This window comes from Malaclemys terrapin, chromosome 2 (assembly GCF_027887155.1).
Source record: "Malaclemys terrapin pileata isolate rMalTer1 chromosome 2, rMalTer1.hap1, whole genome shotgun sequence".
In the NCBI taxonomy this organism is placed as follows: domain Eukaryota; kingdom Metazoa; phylum Chordata; order Testudines; family Emydidae; genus Malaclemys; species Malaclemys terrapin.
The window spans coordinates 244,095,958-244,121,733 of record NC_071506.1 but is presented as its reverse complement, the minus strand read 5'-3'; the positions used below and the strand labels follow the sequence as shown (position 1 = coordinate 244,121,733).

Sequence of the window (25,776 nt, the reverse complement as noted above, 5' to 3'; positions counted from 1 at the left end):
CAGCTTCAAGACCCTGCTCCAAATCAGGCTTCAATGAATGAGCATTTTCCATCAAAAAATATTTTGTTGAAAAAATTCCTGACCAGCTCTACTAAGAATGACTGCAGTAGAATAGTCTTCAGGTAAAGTTGGGTTTTCATACAACTTAATTAAATGAAATACACTTACCTGTGAAAAGGCTCTTTATGCCCTTCTACATCAGAGGGATAAATTGTGTGCTGTCCCCAGACAGCCTGATAAGATAGGGAAATAACGCTAACATTGGGCTGGGAAGGAATCAATACATTGGCTTTTAGAAAGATCCTGCTACCCCTAACTCCTGATAGGGGGCAAAGAAAGGTAGTAGTTGCTATTTCTATCCACAGTGGCTGGAATAATGGGTGCAGAGAGCTGTAGTACAGTGCTGCATCGCTGCCCCCATGTTAGGTGTCCTATTGCCAGCTTTCAATTGATCTGGGGAAAGGGTAGCCATAAACAGAGGTCCTGCTGTCACCAGAGTCACAACTAGCGCTTTGAAATGTATTGCAAGTTTCACAAGAGCTGAGCTCCCTATGGGTCTAAATGCTGGCTGACTCAAAGTTACTACTAACACATGCATGGATACATACTGATACACCAGCATTAGTAGGCACCCTGAAAAGAACACCACCACTCACTGCACCCCCTAAGAGATTATTCTTGCATGACACACAAATAAATGGCATGGGAACGGCATAGGAGTTCTCATTGCTAAATGAGGGGCATATGCATACACAGCCCTGGAACATGCCTCTGATGCTAACCCAGAATTTTCCTTTTTGGCTCTCACTGCCGAAGGCCTGCAGAGCCACCTCTCTGTGGGTTTTAAGTGACATCAGAAACAAAGCAAATAAATGGACTCCCCACACTCTCCCTCTACTCATACTTTTAGACACAGGTAGAATTTTTCCCTGTACTGAGTTAAAATATTTTCCAGTTTCACTCAAATTCTGATTTCATGTCCAAAATGCTTGGCACGGATGTATTATGTACTAGTTCTGCTACACTGCATTGATTGCAAGAGCAGATATTTGTCTAGCAAAACTCATTTTTAAAGCATAAGTAAAGAGACCATTAGTCCAGTGATCATATATGTCTGATCTCAAATGCAAAACAACACAGAGCAGTCATTCTTGTTCCCAGTTGGTCACTTATTAGAAGGACAGACTGCTAGAGTTCTGGGTCAAAGCTACATTAGAATATCTTGAACTGAAAAGAAATATTCAGGAAGGTAAACTATACATTTAAATCTAAAAGGTTTGGGAAAAGGGGAAAAAATATAAGGGAGTCAAATACAGGATGAGGAGATGTGAAAATGATAGCCAAATACTGGTGGGTACTGAGACTAGTCTTGATCAACACCATGTGTAATTGCCATGACCATTAATGGAAGTTGGCTGCATGCACCAAGGAGAGAACCCATGTCCTTTGGTATCAAAAAGTGAGGGGGAAGTGTTATAAAACAGATGAGATAATTTATAGAAAGGAAGTTAATGCAAAATACTAAAGTCTTATGGTAGCTTGGATGCGTTTTTTAATACTTAACGTCTCTTTGAATGTTTCACAAAAGAATTGTATTGCAGAATAAAGTCCCTTATATTACAAAGAAGAAGAAAAAAGAAGAGGGCATTAAAACATGTTAGCTCTGAAAGAATCACACTGAGTAATATACCTGAGAAAAATCCCTTTTCTTACTTAGGGCCCAATTCTGCCATTCTGCCATGTACAAATCTCCCTTTTGTTGGAGTTTTGCATGTGGCACTTCACAATCAGAACCATAGTTCCTATGAAAAGCTGACCTAAATTATCATGGGCCAGATTCTGATCTCAGCTGCACTGGTATAAATTCATAGTAACTCTACTAAAGCCAATAGAGTTTGCTCTGGATGTACAAAATGTGGCTATGTGCTCAGTTAAAAGCATGCCAGTTACTGAGAATAAAGACTTTCTTTGCTTTTTTAGAGGTGGCCTCGGCCGGAGTAAATTGCATTTATAGGCTTTAGAAACAATCTAATAGCTTTCAATTTCAACAGCATTAATGACCCCCTCCTTCAACAGACTGAGCCTGAGAAATGTTAATAATTTCTTATTTCAATTATTTAATTAAAAATCCATTCATTTTATTTCTTTATTTATAGCATCACAGGCAGCAGACCAGTGTTTAAAGCTCCCAGACTGGAGGTGGAAAAGCAACAACTACAAGAAGGAATTTTCATAGATAAAAATGGCAGAATCACAGCAGGTACCAAGAGTATGGCTCTGTGTGAAGGACAAAGTCACTCCAGAAGCATGTTAGAGAAACAACAGGCGCTTACACTAAGCAGGCACCAATCACATACCGAGAGACCCTGTTCGCTTGGAAATCAAGCCTCACAAGCATTCTCAGATGGCACCAATATTAGTCACAGGACAGGAGTTTCTTTTTCTTTCTCTAAAAAAGCCCAATTAAAGTTAGAGTCATCAGCATCAGTTTTCAGTGAGAACACTGAAGAAGCATATGATGGTAGTGAATCACCTAACCATAAAACAAAACAAACGCCTGAGGGCTGCCAGTCTTGCACAGTTTTGCGTGAGGATACAAAAGCAAGTGTGGATAGAGGATTAAATATCCCACAAGGTCAAATGGATATCATTGCATCAAGCAATACAGCAGCAAAAACTAAAACAGTCAAAGAAACTGAGAAAAACAGCGATAAAGAGTTAGAAGAAATTGTCAGCGCTCATTCTTCATTCTGCAAAACCGAAATGCAGCTTTCAAATTTGGATTTGACTGGTTCGATGAGAGAAACAGAACAACAAGGTGAGTTGAATGAGACTGAGAAATTATTGGAAACTCTCATTTCACCTCCAAGCCAAACTACCAATCTTTGTACCCAGCAGAACCCTTACAAGCACAGTGATATCATGCTAAGTGACCTCTTAACGGAGTTCCCACCACAACACCCAGCTGAGCAGGGATATGTAAGTGAGCTGCATTACAATCCCAGTGTGGTCAAGACAGAGACATTCTTTGAGAGTTCAGGAACTGTGAATGGAAGCACAGAAATGCTACCAAGTGAGACATTGGTTAAGGAGATGAAGCCCAAAGCATTGCCGTTTCTTCATGTACTGAGCAAAGATGGCAGCACTGCCCTTCAGTGGCCCACAGAACTTCTTTTGTTTACAAAAACTGCACCCTGTATTTCCTATGGCTGCAATCCATTATATTTTGACTTTCGACTTTCTCTAAACCATAGAGATCGTAAAGAGCATGAAACAAACACAGAAAGGTGTAGTGAGCCCCCTACAAATACAAATGCAGATGAAAATGAAACCTCAGGTTTAATAGAAGACAAGCAAATGTCAATGGAACAAGATAATCAGTCACTGAAACCAAAGAAGATGAAAGATTCCAAAACCCATAACAAAGCCCAGCAAAAAGCTGATTCAGACACAGAGAAAGAAATGAATGGAAGTGATCAAAAGTACATTTCACATTATTGGAATGAAAACATACCCAAAGTGCCTGCTTTCCTTGATGTCTCACAAAAGGATTATACAAGAGAAAGAAGTCTCCATGCCAGAACACCTAGGAGATCTTTAAAGCACCATTTGCATAGCTGTGAAAGAAGAACTAACAGTGATGGAAATGAAGGCATTTCCTTTTTGCCTTGTGTGTCTAGGACTAAAAGGCATAAAACTGCAAAATGTGATTTAAGTTATTCTGAAGAAATACATGAAAACCAAAACAACTGCAAATCCATTCAAAACTGGCCTGGATGCAGCAGTGATGTAAGTGACAGTGGAAAAGATTCGATTGGAAGTTTCCTTAGTTATAAATCAAGTTCTCAAAGCAGGTATTCAGAAAATGAAGGGTGTGGAGGTTATACAAGATACTGGAGATTCTCATCCTCCCAAAAGTCATCCTCTGACAGACATTCTAGCTATTCTGACACTTCCATTAGCAGTACAACTAGCTACGTAAGTAGCTCCTCTAGTCACAGATCAAGTGATCACAGTAGAAGTCACTTGCTCATCTGTTGTAAAAGAAAAAACAAGACAGTTGAAAAGCACAAACGTAAACACAGAAAGCACAACTGTATTTCCTCTTCTGATGATGCAGATGAGGATTACCTTTTCTACAGTAAAAGTCAAAGAACTAGAAACTGGACACAGAGGGATACAATTAAATATCAAAGACATTCAAGACGTAGAGATTTACACCATAGAGACAGATCAAAGCAAAGCAGAAATACACACCGACATTCTGGCAGAAAATACAGCAGAAATAGAAGATACCACAGCTCCAAAAGTTCTTCCACCAGACATTCAAGAAGCAGTGGAAGATCATCTAGCTGCAGAAGATCAACAGCCAGTAGTTCAGGATCCTTCTCAAAAGAAACAGTATATTATTTGAACAAAAGCAAGGAAAAGACAGAAGGCTGTTACAGCACTGAACCAGGAAAAACAGAATCTACACATTTTGACTCACAGAATGTGAATTGTCAGTCAAAAAAATTTCATGTTGGCTCTTCTGAAAACTCAGCAAAAGACACAGTGAGAGACAGAACGTCATTGACAGCCAGGCTACTTTTAGAAAGAGTGAAATCCAAGAAAAACCAAGAACAAGCACACAATTCAGAGGGATTTTCAAACTATTGTGTGATGGAATTGGAGGATAACTCACAAAGTCACTTTGCTAGTAAATTTCCATCATCAGTAAGTGACATAGCAATATTACCTATGCCTGAAAAAGCCCTAGATATAAGTAAAAAAGTTTTAAGGAATGAGGAAACCAGTTCATTAGAAAGCAGTGCAAAGAAAGACAACTTTGAAGCTTCACAGACAAATAATGTTACTTGTACAACAGGCACTAATTATGATAATTGCCTTTTTAAAGACATAATTCAAATAGGAATAGGCTATCAGGCTCCCGGCATAAAAAGGAACACAGCAATAAAGGAACAATCAAATCTCTTAATTAGTGAAGTACAACCTTTTATACAAAGCTGTGACCCGGTACCAAATGATTTCCCTGGTGCTTTTCCTTCTAATAGATATTCTGTTGTTAATTCAGCAGAGACCAAAGAAGAAGTACATGATGTAAGCATGAACTTGCATCGAGTGGAAGGAAATGTAAACACTGATTGTGACAGTGCTATGCATAAGTGTGATGAAACAGAAAATGAGCTAGAAATGTACAGGAAATCCATCTCCCCTCCTTTAACTCAACAGCCTATCACATTTTCACCTGATGAAATAGATAAATACAGGTTACTTCAGCTGCAAGCCCAGCAGCATATGCAGAAACAACTCCTGGCAAAGCACCTTAAAGTTTTGCCTGCCACAGGACCATCTGCCTTCTCTGCAACACCAGCAGTTCATTCTGTTCCCAGTCAGCATCATGCTTCTGTCACCACAATCCACCATACCCTTCTGCAACGCTTTGCGGTCTCCACTTCTGTACATCCTCATAGCAGCCATCTTTCCTTGACCAACATGCACCCACTCTCCGAATCATATTTCACTCCCATATCACTTTCCCCGTTAGCTCCAACCATCATTCCTTCCCACCCTACTCTACTGACAGGACGCCCACTGCATTTGCTCTCCACCACACCCATTCACCCTTCCTATCTGACCCTCCCATCATTGCCACATACTGCATTTATCCCTACTTTATTCACTCCACACCTGAATGCAGCTGCTGCCCTACATCTGAATCCTTTAATTCATCCATTGTTCCAAGGGCAAGATCTTCACCACCATTCTTGCTCTAGCTAGACCCTGCAGTTACCTGGACTGAGAGACATTTTCAAGGTTTCTAGTTATTTAAATTAGCAAAACTATTACTCCTTTGCTCCAAAAAGAAATTTGAAGAAAAACTGGCGTTTCATAATCAGTCACACATCCAAAGGGAAGTGGTAGGAGCACATCAGCAATATTTAAAAGTCAAGGAAAGTGACCGAATATGAATGTTGATTTAGTTTTCACATCACCAAGGGCTTGTCTTCACTACCGGGATAAGTCGATCTAAGTTATGCTACTCCAGCTACGTTATTCACATATAACGTAGCTGGAGTCAATGTAACTTAGGTAGACTTACCCCGGTGTCTTCACTGTGTTGCATCGATGGGGGATGTTCCCTTACTCTTCTTGGAGAGCTGGAGTACAGGGGTCAACTGGAGGGCACTCTGCAGTCGATTTAGTGGGTCTTCACTAGACCCGCTAAATCGATCCCTGCTGCATTGATTGCAGCAGCGTCAATCTCCCTATAGTAGAGACAAGCACCACGTGAAAACTAAAACTAGAAGGAAGCAGTAATGCTAACTTAGTTCTGCAGAAGGAATTAGAATATTGGCAGAACTCAGTAGCTCTAAGTTTCAGTGGGGCTGGAGCTCTAAGTTTCAGTGGGGAACTGTACCTGACACCCTGATGCTTTGTTTTCTCCCCTGCTAAGCAGAGCTCTAGAGAATCTTGCCCAAAGAATCTATATATACTTTTCTCAAAAAAATGTGTACCCCTTCTCAGAAAATGTTTGCTGGAAATTATAATGTTACATTGGTCTCAGCTAGGCCCAACATCAGCATGGTTAGTTTTTGCAAATAATTCTCTGTATGTGGTCTTTGGTTAGGGAACCAGAATTTCACCAGAAAGGTGAAATTCTACCTCTGTCCTATGCAGCACCACTGAAGCTAATAGTGATGCATGGGTATAATGCAGAGCAGAATTGACAACTGTAGTGGAAAACTCAACAGTATGAAATAAAACTGGACTGAAAAAAACAACTGGTAAAAATGAACATGCAATGAAGTTCCTAACATAATTTCCAAAATTCTCAAAGTACAAGTTAAGGCTGTGATTCAGCAAGGCACTGAACCACGTGCCCAACCTTCAAACACATTAGAAATTCTATTGACATCAATGGGTGTACTCATATACCTAGAGTTAGCCGTGTGCTTCAACGGAGCCTCAACTGATTATATTTTATGGTGGTCTAATACTCAACACTGGATACTCTGTATGAAATGAAGTTCTTGATTGCAGTTAGAGTACAGCTATGCCTGTCAATATCACTGGCCAACAAAACAGCGGACAGATTATTCCTGTTAATTTGGATTTAGTGCACAGTTGATAATCTACACACCCAGAATTAATTCCCAATACATATAATAGCAAACTTTTGAGGAATTTTATTTCATGATATTCGGTTAGCTATAGAAAGAGAGGAAAGTAGCTGTGGTTAGAATATAGCAAGTTTTTAAAGCAAAATCTATAGCTGATTTTTAACTTGGTTTTAATCAACCTGAAATGAAAATAATCTAGTCACAATCAAGTAAAACTGCAGGTTCAGATGAATTCTGCGGAGTGGCCTAGTGTTATTAGACCATAACATTCAAGTGTGGCCACTATTTCTGGATGCTCAACTCAACCCAACTAATGCTTGATTTTCAGAGATGTTGAGAGCCAGGGAGCTGATCCCCTCTGAAAACCTGGCTTTAGACACTCTGATTGGACACCCAAAATTAGTAGACATATTTGAAACTTTTGGATTAATTCTATAGCTATCACAGTTCCGTGGGCATGTTACAGCCTAATAAGACAAGTTCCCTGCCCCAAAGAGATGACAATTTAAGGGGCCAATCCAGCATCCATTAAAATCAATGCAAGTGATTCCTTTCTTTCAGAGTTAGTTTGGGACTTATTTAGCCAACACACTGACAAAAGGAGGAGCGGAAGGGGAGAAATGACAGTTTGAGCGACTGAGTGGGGGGGCCACAACAATAATTTTGTTTAATTATTAAAATTCCATAATCTCCAAAACAAGGGAGGTAGATAGGCTATTGGTTATAAAACTCCTTTAAGAATGATAGTTATAGAGTGACTTAGGGATGACATGTCAAACTGGATCTAGGTGTGTGTGTGTAGTTACCACAGCTGCATGCGTATGTTGAGCAATTGTACCTGCAAATGGATAGATGCCTAAATACCCAACTGTGCATGCAACTGCAGTAACTGTTTGTTGGATGGATTCAAAGTATACAAAGGTATATGTGCAAATGCACATACATTTTTACATATGAACCTCAAGGTCTTATTTCAAAGACTGATGCACCTATTTATCTCTGCACCCTTGAGTACTCCTACTGACTTCAATAGGACTGTTCACTTCTGTAAAGTTAAGCATATATGCATAAGTCTTTTCAGGATCAGATTCTTCACTTTTGAAAGGCAACAATACTAATTAAGACATATTTATGATAGCAAAAAAAAAATCAACCAAACAAAAAAAAGATAGTCCACGTAGTATCAGATTGCTTATAAAAATCTAAAAAAAATTGTTATACACATCACCTGTTTATATAAAGTAAATTAAATAATTGAGAACAGAATCAAATTAAGAAAAATCAAGAAAAAGTCATTGCTTCAGATAAATATGGTAGATCTTGTGAAACAAATATCCAAAAACCCAAATGAAAACAATAAAACCTAGTAAGTAGAACTGTGAAAAACAGAAGTAAAGCTATTGATGGAGAAAGTAGAGCTAAAAAGGTACAGAAACAGAATGAAAGCAAAATAGTCACTTATGGGCTACATTTAAAGGGAGGCTAAAATTGATTCCTTGGTGCATTTAAGTGGATTTTCTTGAAAATGTTTGTTAAATTGTAGTTTGTTAAATTTGCTGAATTTAATCCCACACTTTGGTTTGCAGTATGTTATTTTTAAAAACATATAGACCTTGTTAATACCAGCATTCTTAGGTCTGATGTGTGCAGCAAAGCTCCGGTTCCAATTTTATTCAGAATGATTTTAAAGAAAGTTACGGTATGTGGGTGGTGTTGGGATGGTATCTCATGGGAAAGTGTGGTATCTGCACTCAAAGTCAATACATATTTTAGCATAATTATATATTTTTTGGCCCTTAGTCAAAGAGATATGTGTCATCCATACTGTACAATAAACATCAATTCCAATAACAAAACTGAGCCCCCAATCCACAATGATGAAACATCTATTTTTTTTTTGTAACTGACGCATTTCTGTAAAATACCTAATATGTACATTTGTTATGCAGTTTTGCAAAAACATGCCATTTGACCTGATTGATTTTAAAAATGTTTAGTTTATATTAAAACCGAATAATACTCTGACTAGTATAATATGTAAACTAGTAATTTTGTTTTGTATTCTCTGTATAAAGTGTTTTATATTATACAGTAGCTAAGTGAATTGCACTATTGTACATGCAATGCAGCTTTTTTTTTTTTTTTTTTTTAGTTTAATCAATGAATTCCTGGGAATGTAGTTTAATGCAATAATGTGTTTTTTCAATAAAAAGGCTTAATGCTATAAAGAGTGTCAGTCATGTATTTTTAATGTAAAGCATAAAGCAGCAACAAAGTAAAATGCAGAATTGTGTGAACATATTCTGTATTTTAATCTGTAGAACAGAAATATGTTTAATTTACCCCTGTAGCTATAATGCTGACATTTCTTAAAATGTTTCTTAAAGATTTTAATATGTGTTACAAAAGTGGGTTGTTTAAATGGAACTGAAAATAAATATTCCTTAAAAAATTATTCTACTGATGTGTTCTTTGCAAACACTTTTAATGGAGCAATGTCCCCTGGGAATTTGTTTGCACACTAAAATAATTAGGTTTTTTAAAAATTATTCTGGTAACCCATTTGTCAGATTTGCCAACACCTTTGTGCTTTGACCCAGGCCATCCCTAATACGTGCAAATAGCTCCTCAGAGCCACTACATTATCTACAAGGCCACTACATTATTCTCATTCAAGTCTCCCTAAAACTCACCTCTTTCTAGTTGCCTACCGCGGTTAGGCCAGCTGTTATTCTGTGACTGCTGCTTATTACACTAATCACAAGTGTCTCATTTTTGCCTTGTGCTTCCCAAAACTGCTTAGTGTATCCACTTGTTGTGTCTCATCTTATGCTTTGATGCACAGCCTCTCTTTTTGTTACATGTTTGTACAATGCCGAGCACAATGGGGTTGAAGCCTCTTAGCACTATCACAGTACAAAAAACAAAATAACGATAATAACTCTCTGTAATCTGTTTCAGCGCATCATTTTCCAAGTTGTATGTATGCTATGGATTTTGGTAAATCCATAGCATAGTCCAAAAAAAAATAGAGAAAAGTTTATTGTACCACAGGATTGAATGCAATGGATTGAATTCTGCCCTGGGTGTGTATACATGGCTGCAGTCTATAACCTATGAAATCTGTCTACCCTGGACTTCAGAAAAGCAGACTTTGACTCCCTCAGGGAACTGATGGGCAGGATCCCCTGGGAGAATAACATGAAGGGCAAAGGGGTCCAGGAGAGCTGGCTGTATTTTAAAGAATCCTTATTGAGGTTGCAGGAACAAACCATCCCGACGTGTAGAAAGAATAGTAAATATAGCAGGCGACCAGCTTGGCTTAACAGTGAAATCCTTGCTGATCTTAAACACAAAAAAGAAGCTTACAAGAAGTGGAAGATTGGACAAATGACCAGGGAGGAGTATAAAAATATTGCTCAGGCATGCAGGAGTGAAATCAGGAAGGCCAAATCACACTTGGAGTTGCAGCCAGCAAGAGATGTTAAGAGTAACAAGAAGGGTTTCTTCAGGTATGTTAGCAACAAGAAGAAAGTCAAGGAAAGTGTGGGCCCCTTACTGAATGAGGGAGGCAACCTAGTGACAGAGGATGTGGAAAAAGCTAATGTACTCCATGCTTTTTTTGCCCCTGTCTTCACAAACAAGGTCAGCTCCCAGACTGCTGCACTGGGTAGCACAGTATGGGGAGGAGGTGACCTGCTCTCTGTGGAGAAAGAAATGGTTCGGGACTATTTAGAAAAATTGGACGAGCACAAGTCCACGGGGCTGGATGCCCTGCATCCGAGGGTGCTAAAGGAGTTGGCAGATGTGATTGCAGAGCTATTGGCCATTATCTTTGAAAACTCATGGCAATTGGGGGAGGTCCCAGATGACTGGAAAAAGGCTAATGTAGTGCCCATCTTTAAAAAAGGAAAGGAGGAGGATCTGGGGAACAACAGGCCAGTCAGCCTCACCTCAGTCCCTGGAAAAATCATGGAGCAGGTCCTCAAGGAATCCATTCTGAAGCACTTAGAGGAGAGGAAAGTGATCAGGAACAGTCAGCATGGATTCACCAAGGGCAAGTCATGCCTGACTAACCTAATTGCCTTCTATGATGAGATAACTGGGTCTGTGGATGAGGAGAAAGCAGTGGATGTGTTATTCCTTAATTTTAGCAAAGCTTTTGTTACTGTCTCCCACAGTATTCTTGCCGGCAAGTTAAAGAAATATGGGCTGGATGAATGGACTATAAGGTGGATAGAAAGCTGGCTAGATCATCAAGCTCAACAGGTAGTGATCAATGGCTCCATGTCTAGTTGGCAGCCGGTTTCAAGCAGAGTGCCCCAAAGGTCAGTCCTGGGGCGGGTTTTGTTCAATATCTTCATTAATGATCTGGAGGATGGCGTGGACTGCACTCTCAGCAAGTTTGAAGATGACACTAAACTGGAAGAAGTGGTAGATATGCTGGAGGTTAGGGATAGGATATAGAGGGACCTAGACAAATTAGAGGATTGGGCCAAAAGAAACCTGATGAGGTTCAACAAGGACAAGTGCAGAGTCCTGCACTTAGGATGGAAGAATCCCATTCACTGTTACAGCCTAGGGACCGAATGGCTAGGCAGCAGTTCTGCAGTAAAGGACCTAGGGGTTACAGTGGATGAGAAGCTGGATATGAGTCAACAGTGTGCCCTTGTTGCCAAGAAGGCTAACGGCATTTTGGGCTGTATAAGTAGGGGCATTGCCAGCAGTTCAAGAGACGTGATCATTCCCCTCTATTCGACATTGGCAAGGCCTCCTCTGGAGTACTGTGTCCAGTTTTGGGCCCCACACTACAAGAAGGATGTGGAAAAATTGGAAAGAGTCCAGCGGAGGGCAACAAAAATGACTAGGGGGCTGGAGCACATGACTTATGAGGAGAGGCTGAGGGAACTGGTATTGTTTAGTATGCAGAAGAGAAGAATGAGGGGGGATTTGATGCCTGAAAGGGGGTTCCAAAGGGGATGGATCTAGACAGTTCTCAGTGGTACCAGATGACAGAACAAGGAGTAATGGTTTCAAGTTGCAGTATGGGAGGTTTAGGTTGGATATTAGGAAAAACTTTTTCACTAGGAGGGTGGTGAAGGACTGGAATGGGTTACCTAGGGATGTGGTGGAATCTCCTTCCTTAGTGGTTTTTAAGGTCAGGCTTGACAAAGCCCTAGCTGGGATGATTTAGTTGGGAATTGGTCCTGCTTTGAGCAGGGGGTTGGACTAGATGACCTCCTGAGGTCCCTTCCAAACCTGATATTCTATGATTCTATGATTTGAGAAAAACTGGCCCAAATGAATTCCTTATGTTACTCCTTTGGCTTAATTGTATCATCAGGGATGTATTTAGCTCAATATGTTCAAGAAAAACTTTAAAACAGAGTATGAACATTTTTGCAATTTCCCCCCCTTTTTTCCATTGAAATCTGATATTTTAACAAAAAATTAATTGAAAAAATCAAAATTCAGAAATGTTTGACCAGATCCACTAAAAATATCCAGTCCCTGAGTGTTATAACTGGCTTGAAATGGAAAACTGTTTATGTATTATTATTTATATTACAAAAGAGGCTTTCAACTGAGGTCAGGGCCCATTGAGTAGGTACTACCCGAACACAGCACTTAACACATACATGGAAATGAGGTTGTACGTTGCTTTTTTCTCTTGGAAGAACTCGCTAGTGTTCATCAGTGGAGCATATGCTAATTCAAATAAGCAGAAGAGGACACCACTTACTGCAATTCTTCAGCAAATAGGCATGGTTTATTTCAGGGAACTGGCACATTAAACATATGCAATAAACACTGTCCATTTGCCAAACCTGAATCCTATATCTGTTTCAGTTTTCACTCCTAGCTTAAGCCTAACTTAGATCCAACTAGCATTATTTAGAATCAGTTCTGCTTCTGTTCATACCAGATCTTTGTTTACTGAAAGGACAGTGAGTTTGTCTTGAAAAACATTTTTTTAGGGGGGAAAAAGTCATACAGAAGCACAATGGCAAATGTTAACAAAATCTCCAGAACTGTGACTTTTCCCCAACAATTTTGGCCCCTTCCTGCAGCTCCCTGTCTTTTACACTGCTTCCCTTCCTCTGGCAAGTATCTCTTCAAGCTACGGAAGGAAGGGACAAGATACCGTCTTACCTTATTGCACACAGGGGATATGTGGGAACTGGCAAAGCCTTTCCGAGCTAACTGGAAATTATTTTACTGGTCAATAGAGTGATTACTGGGGTGGGGGAGAAGTGCAAGAACGACTGAGATAATTAAGGTCCTAGATGCAATAGCAACAAGAATTGCTTCCAAATAGGTTTTTCATAGTTTGCCATGAGGCACCAAACTGCTCTCTAGGGCCCTGATTCAATAAAGCATCCTCATTCTGCAAAGCACTTAAACACATGTATAGCTTTAATCACATGCTTCAGATCCATTGCCTTTAATGTGCTTAAGTGCTTTGAGGAATGAGGATGGATTTTGGAACATAATTCAATGCTTTGCTGAATCCGGGTGTCAGAGGCCCTGCCAGAGTCCACTGAAGTCAGTGAAAAGACTCCTGTTGACTTCAGTTAGCATTGGATTGGGTTCTGGAAGAGCTGCATTGTACTTGTTTAGAAAAGACCTACCACTTTGTCAGTACTTTTCATTATACCTTCTGATTCAGATGTTTCTTTCTTTGGAAAAAAATGAATTGCAGCAATTATAGACAGAAATAAACCTCCTGACAGCACTAATGGCTCTTTATTTTCAACGTCTGCTACTTTTAACAATAGCCAAACTATTTTCTGAACAGGTTTAGAGGGGCTCCTAAATGAGACATCTTAGAAGAATGCTCAGCCCAAAGTCATTTTTAATGACCTTACCTATAAATCCCTCAAATCAGAGATCAAGATGAAAAGGTTGATAGACTCTTAACTAGCAATGCAAGTAGCCCCTGCTCTGTCTGCAAATATAAAACTATATCACACATAAAAATCAATACGTCGTTCCTATGAGCCACTAAATTTTTCAGACAAAATAAATCTAGCACTTGCAAACCAATATATTAAACGTACTTATCAATTTTGCATATAAACCAGTTCTGTATGTACTAACCGCTGTATACAAATCAGTATGATTTATAAATAAATCATTGTTAATTGAACAAACCAATGAGTTTCCAAATACCTACCAATCTTCCATCCACATAGAAAACAATGTGCTTTATCCTATAGCTGGTCAAATAGAGTAAAACGTACACATATTCCATTAATTATTTACAAATCATTCATGAGACAACTGATTTCTATAAACCCCTATGGAAAAAAATCTGCAGAAATAGATAACATCCGCAGTTTGTTTGTTTTTTAGACCACCCTATAGAATTCAATAGAAAGTTTGATCCCTGGCATAGTATTCTATAGGATTGTTACAAAAAGGAAAAAAATATGTCCTGTCTGGGAGGTCTAAAAGGTTAGGAATATTCACTATTGTGCCTTGTTGACCCGAAAATAAGTCACATAGGACTCAGGATGCTCAGATAATGGTTTAGGCTGTATTTAGACATCTGATTGAACCGGCGACATAATCTACCTCAGGCATACAGAACTCAAAGTGAAAGTGAAAGCAAAAGAACACAGTCTATATAGATTGTAAGCTCCACAGGGCAGGGTTCTTGACTACTTAAATCTCAGTAAAGCAGGGATCCCACGTGTATGGTAAAATAAGCAATAAAACAAAGGAACAGCATCCTGTCTATTCTCTTGAAAAATGGAAATCTCCTTTACTGGTTGCTAGATTGAACCCTCAGCTACTGTTAGGGGACCATTACCTAACTTTATACAGAAATATCAAGTTGGACAATTTAAAAGCATGTGCTTTGCTGGAAACCCATAACAACAATATCCTTTGCATCCTTGTATGTGTTTGCTTTTAGTGAAGTGTGCTGAACACTTTTAGCATCTCTTGCAGATGGGCGGCACCTCTGAAATTTGGACTAAACTTCTGTAGGTGCCTAAATTTAGATACCCACATTTGTAAATTTTGACCTTAAAATTGTTTTTACAAACACACAAAAGCTTAAATTGTACATAATTCCCAGGTCATCTTCTGAGGAAATCTTTTTACTCACCATTGTCACGTGGATTTTTTAAGCCCTACCCATATAAAAACAAAAAAACAAAAAAACCCAAGTCCTGAAATATATGGGAAGATTTGCAAATCTCTTTTGTATACATGTCTCCATTTCTGAGAAATTTAGTGTGGCTGCCTCTGAAGAAGACTGACATAATTAAAAGAGTTGATCCCTGGTCTATTTTTTAGTTTACCAGTAATATTTTTAAAAGATCCATGTGACTTACAATCCTTAATGCTTTTATTAATACCATCTGTAACTAAAGAACTGAGAATATTTATTCTACTGTGTCCTACCCTACCTAGATATTAGAAGTTTAATCCTTACTATGAGCTTCCCTCCTGTGAGTATAATATAAATATATAAATATAATTCCTTAACGCAATTATATTTTTTTTCAAATGTAGAATTATTTTTCTTAAATAATTTGTGGGATAATTATTTCTCATATGACTTTCACTGAAAACGATGACGGTCGGTGTGAAGAACAATAATGAATCTTATTGTGGGTTTATGATCAGAGCTTGCAAGTTGGAGAAAACAATTTTGCCTTTTAACTTAAACCTGCCAGACCCACCGACTTTAAAAAAAATAATAATAATAAGGGGTAGAGAAAGACTGAAGTGCCAAGAGTGGGTAGGAGGACCTGAATGGAAAAAAGCAGGGTGAAGAAATGAAGTAAAGACCGACGGGAGGCTATTTACAAATGATTAAACTAGTTTAGGGGTGTGTGAAAAATCTGAACAACATGTGAGATTGACCGCCCTGCAGCTTTAAGCAGGGGGGATTTGGCTGGCTGGTTGAATGAAGGGAACTGTGCTTTATGGCTGGGGGGTGGGGGCTGGGGTGAAAACTGCTGCAAAAGGAGTCAGCGTGGTTACTGACTGATCCCCTAGGAATGCAGGGTTTAAAAGGCACAGCCCTGTGCCTGAAGCCTCCCTTTTACATGGAGCAGGCTGAACCAGGACCCACCCTCCCTCCCCTTTATGTAGTAAAATACCAGGTTTGGTCAAGACCTGCTGTGGGCATTACGCTAGCCACCCCTTATCACCATATTGGCTTGCATGCAGTTGGGGTTTTTTTGCCTTCCCCACAGCGGGTTCAGGAAGGGCTTTATTCATGCATGGCATGAAGGGAGGTAGGCTATATGTCGCAACTCATTATTTAAGTCTGAGGCAGATGTCCACTGCAGGTACTCCATAGGAAAGGTATACAGTGACCGGATAAATGGCTTGGAAAAGGACTTAAAAAGAGGTGTTTGTTAAAGGAATGAATGGGGGGTGGTTGGGGACTCCTATGATTGGTATGTGATGGAGCCAACCCCCAATTCTTAGAGCCCACCTTAACCCTCCTATGAGGGAGGTGGATGGTAAGGTCCCAGCAATGGATTTGCTGGAGGGACCTGGATGGAAAAAGAGGGGAAGGTGACGGAAGCCCAGGGGCGGCTCCAGGTACCAGCGCACCAAGCGTGTGCCTGGGGCAGCAAGCCGTGGGGGGCGGCAGTCAGGAAGCCTTCAGCGGCATGCCTGCGGAAGGTCCGCCGGTCCCACGGCTTTGGCGGCAATTTGGCGGCGGGTACGCCGAAGCCGCAGGACCGGTGGACCTCCCGCAGGCGCGCCGCCAAATCCGCGTTACCAGCGGACCTCCCGCAGGCGCGCTGCTGAAAGCCACCTGACTGCCGTGCTTGGGGTGGCAAAATACATAGAGCCGCCACTGTGGAAGCCCCCAGGTATGGTAAGGTCCCGACAATGGATTTGCTGGAGGGACTTGGATGGAAAAGAGTGGGAGCTGATTAAAGCCCCCTGGGTAATTATGGAACGAACATGGGATTACCCCAACTGTACACTTATCTGCTGGGTAGTCCCAGACATCTAATAATAAAGTTACAGCCTAATTAAACCCATGTCAAATGTGTCCTCTCCTTCTTTCGGTATAGCCAGATAATTGTGATAACTGATGAAAAAGGCGCAGTGACTCCCAAGAGAGGTGGGGAAGGGGTTCAGAGAACATGGAGGAAAGATTAAGGATGGGTAAAACTAGGGATGGGTTTGGGAGTTCAGTTCAAACCTCATCTGACCTATTCCAACCATTAGTGTCTATAAAATTGCACTGGAAATTTCTAAGCCGGCTTTTTGCAAGACTTATGGTTCTTCCTGATAATTATCTATTATAATAGAAGACTGTCAATATTACAAAATCAGCCACTCTGATTATGTTTTTTTTTTTTTTTTTAGATCCAGACTAAGCCAGAAACAAAGGGTAGGAATAAATGGTCAGTTTTCAGAATGGAGAGAGGTAAATAGCAGGGTCCCCCAGGGGTCTGTTCTTGGACCAGTGCTGTACAACATATTCATAAATCATCTGGAAAAGGGGTAAACAGTGTGATGGGAAAGTTTGCAGATAATATAAAATTACTCAATATAGTTAAGTCCAAAGCAGACTGTGAAGAGTTACACAGAGATCTCACAAAACTGGGTGACTGGGCATCAAAATGGCAGATGAAATTCAATGGAAGATGAGTCCGTGGATTTTTCCATAGCTGGGCATTTTGGGATAGCTGGGCAGCAACCAGCAAGATAATATGTCTGTTTATTTTCAGAGCATGGAAAGCATGTTCCATACTGCTTCTTGAACCAGATGCTTACAGAAAGACAATGAGGGTTGCACCACTGAGCAGCAATAACTATCAAAAGAAAATGCAGGAAATATTTTTTTTTACTGTAAAGATTATTATCAACACCAAAGCAGGAAATAGTATAACAATACTGAGCTGATAGTATGACAATTCTCCAATCATACCTTGGCTGTATTTTGACCATTTTCCAAAAAGAACATGTATGTTTGAAAAAAACTTGGTGGATCAACAGTGCCACTTTAATTTTAAAAATTTAGTTTCAAACTTCTTATTGCAGCTGGGCAGAGAACATATATATTAATGTTAACCTGAAAAATCCTTTTAGCGCTGCATAATATATAAACATTTAATCACATTGTAAAACTTCTAATCCCCATATAACACAAATCCTCTCTCTGTGTTATCATGATGGTGTGACTGTGCAATCACTGTAAAATGAATATAGGGAATCACCAAGCACTTTTACCCAACTGCTAATTCAATAACTATTTGGATTAAATGTATTGTGCTCTTTTCTTTCTAAAGGTTATTCATCTGGGGTTGGAAACAGAAAATATTTGCAGCAGATTGTTCCTAGGGGTATATTTTTAATGCTGAACTATGAGTTTTAGCCACGTGATTCCAATTAAAGTCAACAGAATTCAAGTATCAGGGGGTAGCCGTGTTAGTCTGTATCTACAAAAACAACAAAGAGTCTGGTGGCACCTTAAAGACTAACAGATTTATTTGGGCATAAGCTTTCGTGAGTATAAACCTCACTTCTTCGGATGCATAGAGTGAAAGCTACAGATGCAGGCATTATATACAGACACATGGAGAGCAGGGAGTTACTTCACAAGTGGTGAACCAGTGTTGACAAGGCCAATTCAATCAGGGTGGATGTAGTCCACTCCCAATAATAGATGAGGAGGTGTCAATTCCAGGAGAGGAAAAGCTGCTTCTGTAGTGAGCCAGCCACTCCCAATCCCTATTCAAGCCCAGATTAATGGTGTTGAATTTGCAAATGAATTTTAGTTCTGCTGTTTCTCTTTGAAGTCTGTTTCTGAAGTTTTTTTGTTCAATGACAGTGACTTTTAAATCTGTGATAGAATGACCAGGGAGATTGAAGTGTTCACTTACTGGCTTGTGTATGTTACCATTCCTGATGTCCGATTTGTGTCCATTTATTCTTTTGCGGAGGGACTGTCCGGTTTGGCCAATGTACATGGCAGAGGGGCATTGCTGGCACATGATGGCATATATGACATTAGTGGATGTGCAGGTGAATGAGCCCCTGATGGTGTGGCTGATGTGGTTGGGTCCTCTGATGCTGTTGCCAGAGTAGACATGGGGACAGAGTAGGCAACGAGGTTTGCTACAGGGATAGGTTCCTGGGTTGGTGTTTCTGTGGTGTGGTGTGTAGTTGCTGGTGAGTATTTGCTTCAGGTTGGGGGGTTGTCTGTAAGCAAGGACTGGCCTGCCTCCCAAGGTCTGTGAGAGTGAGGGATCATTTTCCAGGATAGGTTGTAGGTCGTGGATAATGCGCTGGAGAGGTTTTAGCTGGGGGCTGTATGTGATGGCCAGTGGTGTTCTGTTATTGTCCTTGTTGGGTCTGTCCTGTAGTAGGTGATTTCTGGGTACCCGTCTTGCTCTGTCAATCTGTTTCCTCACTTCCCCAGGTGGGTATTGTAGTTTTACGAATGCTTGATAAAGATCTTGTAGGTGTTTGTCTCTGTCTGAGGGGTTGGAGCAAATTCGGTTGTATCTTAGGGCTTGGCTGTAGACAATGGATCGTATGATGTGTCTTGGATGGAAGCTGGAGGCATGTAGGTACGTATAGCGGTCAGTAGGTTTCCGGTATAGGGTGGTGTTTATGTGACCATCACTTATTTGTACTGTAGTGTCCAGGAAGTGGATCTCTTGTGTGGACTGGTCCAGGCTGAGGTTGATGGTGGGGTGGAAATTGTTGAAGTCCAGGTGGAATTCTTCAAGGGCCTCCTTTCCGTGGGTCCATATGATGAAGATGTCATCAATGTAGCGCAAGTAGAGGAGGGGCACTAGGGGACGAGAGCTGAGGAAGCGTTGTTCTAAGTCAGCCATAAAAATGTTGGCATACTGTGGGGCCATGCGGGTACCCATAGCAGTGCCACTGACTTGAAGGTATAAGTTGTCCCCAAATCTGAAGTGGTTGTGGGTGAGGACAAAGTCACAAAGCTCAGCCACCAGGCTTGCTGTGGCCTCATCAGGGATACTGTTCCTGACAGCTTGTAGTCCATCCTCATGTGGAATATTGGTATAAAGTGCTTCTACATCCATGGTGGCCAGGATGGTGTTTTCAGGAAGAACGTCAATGCACTGTAGTTTCCTCAGGAAGTCGGTGGTGTCTCGAAGATAGCTGGGAGTGCTGGTAGCATAGGGTCTGAGGAGAGTGTCCAAATAGCCAGATAATCCTGGAAAATGATCCCTCACTCTCACAGACCTTGGGAGGCAGGCCAGTCCTTGCTTACAGACAACCCCCCAACCTGAAGCAAATACTCACCAGCAACTACACACCACACCACAGAAACACCAACCCAGGAACCTATCCCTGTAGCAAACCTCGTTGCCTACTCTGTCCCCATGTCTACTCTGGCAACAGCATCAGAGGACCCAACCACATCAGCCACACCATCAGGGGCTCATTCACCTGCACATCCACTAATGTCATATATGCCATCATGTGCCAGCAATGCCCCTCTGCCATGTACATTGGCCAAACCGGACAGTCCCTCCGCAAAAGAATAAATGGACACAAATCGGACATCAGGAATGGTAACATACACAAGCCAGTAAGTGAACACTTCAATCTCCCTGGTCATTCTATCACAGATTTAAAAGTCACTGTCATTGAACAAAAAAACTTCAGAAACAGACTTCAAAGAGAAACAGCAGAACTAAAATTCATTTGCAAATTCAACACCATTAATCTGGGCTTGAATAGGGATTGGGAGTGGCTGGCTCACTACAGAAGCAGCTTTTCCTCTCCTGGAATTGACACCTCCTCATCTATTATTGGGAGTGGACTACATCCACCCTGATTGAATTGGCCTTGTCAACACTGGTTCACCACTTGTGAAGTAACTCCCTGCTCTCCATGTGTCTGTATATAATGCCTGCATCTGTAGCTTTCACTCTATGCATCCGAAGAAGTGAGGTTTATACTCACGAAAGCTTATGCCCAAATAAATCTGTTAGTCTTTAAGGTGCCACCAGACTCTTTGTTGTTTTTTTAACAGAATTCAAGAGTATGTACATCTTATGTTTAAAATATATGGGGTAATATGTACCATCACTGTTTTTAAAGCTCTCTGGGGAATCTTGCAGGAAGGTAGCATTAAAGGCTTCTAGCAGATACACACATTCCCCAACTCATTCCCTAGGAAAGTTTCTTTTGGCAGCCTGGAAACTTAAAAGCATTGCATAAGGCCCAATATGCAAGTTTCTGACATTGGGTAATCTCATAGTTTTTATTTATTCAATCATTGTCTATTGGCAAAACTTAACTAGACTTTTTCTTAAAATATCTTCTGTATTCTAGAACTGAGAGAATTTACACATCTAGTAATTTCTGAGAGTACAGCTTAAGTAATCAGTACAGAGACCCTCTCAATAATCACCTTTCAGCCAAATCCTTGCCTGACAATGTGGTGTGTGGTTATAAGAAGCATACTACCCCATTATTGCCATGTTATAACTGCGGACCAAACCCAAATGATCCTTAGTATGGTTGATTCTAATGCAGACAAAGGAATGGATTTACAGAGCTGCTTAACTTATTGCAATGTTTGGGCTGCCAAAAAGTCTCTCTTGCTGTGTAGCATGTGGATGAACAGTTCACTGGATTTATTCAATATGTGCCTATGCAACCAGTGTGCTATCTGTGTTGTGTCTGAATCAGTAATCATTTTGACTCCAACATGCTCTTATTGAAATCCAGACTGAAATCAGTGGCGCTACACTGATCCATACCAGCTGAAGATCTGGTCCATGAACTATACTGGTCATCTTAAGGAGCAGAAGAGGAGACCAGCTATAGAGAGGTAGTACAGATTAGGACTGCAGCTGGTCGGGAATTTTCTGATGAAACAGTTTCATCAGAAAATGCCGATTCATTGAAAGTTAAACATTTGGTAGAAATATACTGGGTTTCACTAACTTTTGTTGACCCAAAGGCAGGGCTCTGTTGGAACCCTGCATGCTTGGTTTCCTAACAGGGACCAGGGGCTCTGAGAGAGCCCCATCTTGAACCAGGGTTCCCATGATATCTAGGGCTGCCAGGCTCCCAGTGGCAGGGGCTACAGGAATGGTCACTTTCAGGCAGCCCGGGAAGCCAGCTGGCCTGGAAGCTTTAGGGTCGCTGGTCCAGGGCAGTCCGCATGGTGTGGCTGCTTCCCAGCTGCATGCCTTGAAAGCCTACCAGCTATGAGTAAGATTGACAATTTTTGTCAGTCTCACTGCTGCTCAACACTGAATATCAGGGATGAAACTGACAAAAATCATGTCAATTTCACACAGCAGCTGTGAACTCCTAGGTAACCTTTTTTCGTTTTGCAGACATCATATGTCAGTACTACCGAACTGACATTTTTTTGGAATGTCTAGTTCACAGGAAATTTGGAAAAAAAATGGTTTTGGTCCAAACTGGAACAAACTCACATATCTAAATATCAATATTTCCCACAAACTGGTTGTGACATTCTATACCTTGGCGGAGGCCCCAGTAGCCCTATATTCCTCATTTTCATATAATCGTAATCTTACATATAAACATGCCTTGTAAGGTATCAGGGGAAAGGTTATGATCTGCTGAAAGTCATTTTTCTAGCCTTAAATGTATATAAATCAATGCATATGAAGTTATGTGAATGTGTTGTATGGTTGTCACTTAAATATGCTGTAAATTGGGGAATCAGCCAGGTATTAGCTTCCCAGAGACAACAGCAAGGAGAGTAACCACTGTGCGGGCGGGGTGACAGCAGCCATTGTCCAGCCAGGGAGCTACAATTCAGTAACTCACCTGCATGAGGCCACACCAGGGAAATTGCTCAACTTTGCTTGGAGACTCAGCAATGCCCCCAGACATGCCTGGACTTGCATTCTCCAAGCACATGGGACTGAGGGTATAAAAGAGACCACAGGGGCCCCATGCTTGGCCCTTCTTCTGCTCCCACCTGCGCTGCAATCAACCAAGACACTGAGAAGAAGACAACACTCCAAGAGAGGAGATTGGCCCTGCTTTAAGGAACAAACCTGTATATTAAGGACTGCAATATCCAGTGGGGTGAGAAAAACTGCTTAATCTAGTTGTTGCCCAGTCTAATGGGGTTGAGAGTTCAGACTGCGTGCTTATATTTTATTTCTTTTGGTAACTAACTAACTTTTTGCCACTTAAAATCTACCTTTTATAAACAATTAAACACATTTATTGACTATCTTTACCAGTGAGTTTGTATGAATTGTGGGGTAAATCTGCTCAGGTTTGACAAAGGCTGGTGTATATCCACTTTCCATTGCTGATGTGGTGAACCAATTAATAAATGTGCACTGCCCATCTTGAGCAGTGCAAGATGGTATATTCCTGGGGTACAGTGCTGGGAGCTGGGGGGATTGGCTCTGGTGCCTTTGTGTGATTCATGAGTGGCTCTGGGAGCATGCTGGGTGCGGGGCTCCACATGCTGTTGTGCTGAGTGATCACAGTGCCTGGAGGGGCTTGCTGCTGGTCACTAGCAAGGCATTATGAGAGACAGCCCAGACTGGAGAGAGTTATGGGGGCACAGCAGTCCCACAGTCCCAGGCTATACTCCTGGGGGATCCCGTCACACTGGTAATTCCAAGTTTTGGTCAACTCTAATTACTACAACTTGTTATTTGGAACCATATTTTATTATTTTGAACAAATGGGCTTGCTCCTTCTCCCATTGAAGTCAATAGAAATGCTGACCTTTCAGCAGGGGCAAGTTCAGATCCAAAATGCTTACAGAATTGTAATGAGCAGAATTGTAATGAGCAAGAATTTGCCAAAATTATTCAGTTAATATATAACCATAAATACATTAAGAAAGCATTTAATGAACAATTCATCAACAGAAAAAGGCTAAATTCAAATAGACTATTTGCTGCAAATTATTTTCTCAGTTTTAATTATAATTCAGTTAGGTGCTTACATGTATCTGTACACACTACCAAAATGTACTCCAGATTAATTTCTCACTTCCATTTCTCCAAGTAGATAGGTGAATTTTCTTTGTTATCAAACAGTTATGCTTTCAGTTCTATTTTGCTCTTAGCTAGTATGAAACCATTCAATTAATGTTCTATGTGCCAGATAGATTCTGTAGAGAACGTCTGTTTTTGATAAACTTTAGTAGTGTGAAAAGAAACTAAGAATGAGTGGTGCACAAATGGAATGTTTCAAAAGGTTTCATCAAAGGAATGTGTGTGAATATCTCTTGTGTGGGCCACCAAAAAAACATCTATAGTAACAAGTGTAGCTAAAACAATAAGAACGGAAAAATAAAATGAGAGGTCAAAGAAGCTGGAATTGAACAGTTCTTAAAACGAGTTGGAATTACAAAATAAAATTATATTCTTCATGTCATGACCTTCAATTACAGAATAAAACTAAAGCATCTGCTATAATCCCTCACAAGAGAAGTTCCAGGACATTATAGCTGAAAGTGACGGCCTTAAATAGACCTCACATGAGGATGCATCATGATCTTCCCCAAACAGTCAATGCACAAGAAAGTCTTTTACAGGCATCTTAGTTCACACAGGACACTTCTTGGACACAGTGGTCCACCTGTTGCCTTGTTGCTAGACATCAGACTAGATAAAATTTTTTAAAACCCATAAATACACAGGGGTGTGTGTATTGAACCTGCTTAGCGTTACCATGAGCAGCTGTGACAATGAGGACATTCACTCAGAGGGGGCAGATGGTGATATAACCTCATGTGAGGGAAGCTTTAAAATCTAGTTTGGGCGCCAAAGGAATTCCTCTGGTGGAGAATGGTTGTGAAATCTAGATCAGTCACCCTATGGGCTGTGCCCCATAGGAGGTGCCATGCCCGTCCCCAGGTGGCCTTTCTACAGCTAAGACCTTGCAGCCTGGGATCCATCATCTCAAAAATCTGCCCTGAAAAGTTCATTTAAAGAGGTGAATACCTAACAGCTCTAAAATTATCATTTCAATTAGGACATCAGTGTTTTTAGAAAACCACCTAAACAAGCTCCAAAATAGCTGCTACTAAACTGACTGCAGCTGAAATAAAGAGCTTATTCCAAGATGGAGAGGCTTTTTTGTACAATGTACAGAGGAAACCGGTGTGGAGCCCATTACTGATGTCTTGGAAGAATGGAACCAGTGGCCAAATGTGACAGTTAGCCACATTTGCCCGCAAAGTATCTATGGCCAAGCTGCTATAGAGCTGTCTGAAGATTAAAATGTCTCAGGTAGCTCCCATCATTCCCAACACCTTAATTACAAAGTGCTCAGAGCATATATTACACTACATGTGCTAGCTAAATCACTCCAAATGAGCAAATAAACTGCTGTAGAATGGAAAGAGAAAGTACATGAGATTCATTTTATGTGAAATTGCCTTTTGCCAGCATTGTATGTTGCAGGCCTCAGAACAATGGATGACAGCCCAGTACCAGACTTCCCAGCACTTCCCATTTCTAAGTAATAAATCTAGGGAGGGAATATAGTAATATATTGAACTTATCTAAACCCTTCCATCCAAGCTTTTTAAAGAATTTAATTTCACATCACCCCGTAAAGAAGGTAAGTATTATTTTCCCAGGTTACGGAGGCAGAATATAAGGCAGGGAGAGATAAACAGGCTCATTTTAAAAGTGACAACATGCACTTAATT

At 40.7% G+C, this 25,776-nt stretch overlaps 1 protein-coding gene across 1 annotated transcript in view; it reads left to right on the top strand.

Moving 5' to 3' along the window:
• Positions 1–9,579, top strand: part of ZNF804B (zinc finger protein 804B) — a 367,612-nt gene extending 358,033 nt beyond the window's left edge. Inside the window, exon 4 of the mRNA XM_054017193.1 lies at positions 2,157–9,579. Coding sequence (XP_053873168.1) covers positions 2,157–5,781 — 3,625 coding nt within the window. The 3' untranslated portion in view covers positions 5,782–9,579. The remainder of the gene's footprint in view (positions 1–2,156) is intronic.
• The last annotated feature ends 16,197 nt before the right edge of the window (positions 9,580–25,776 follow it).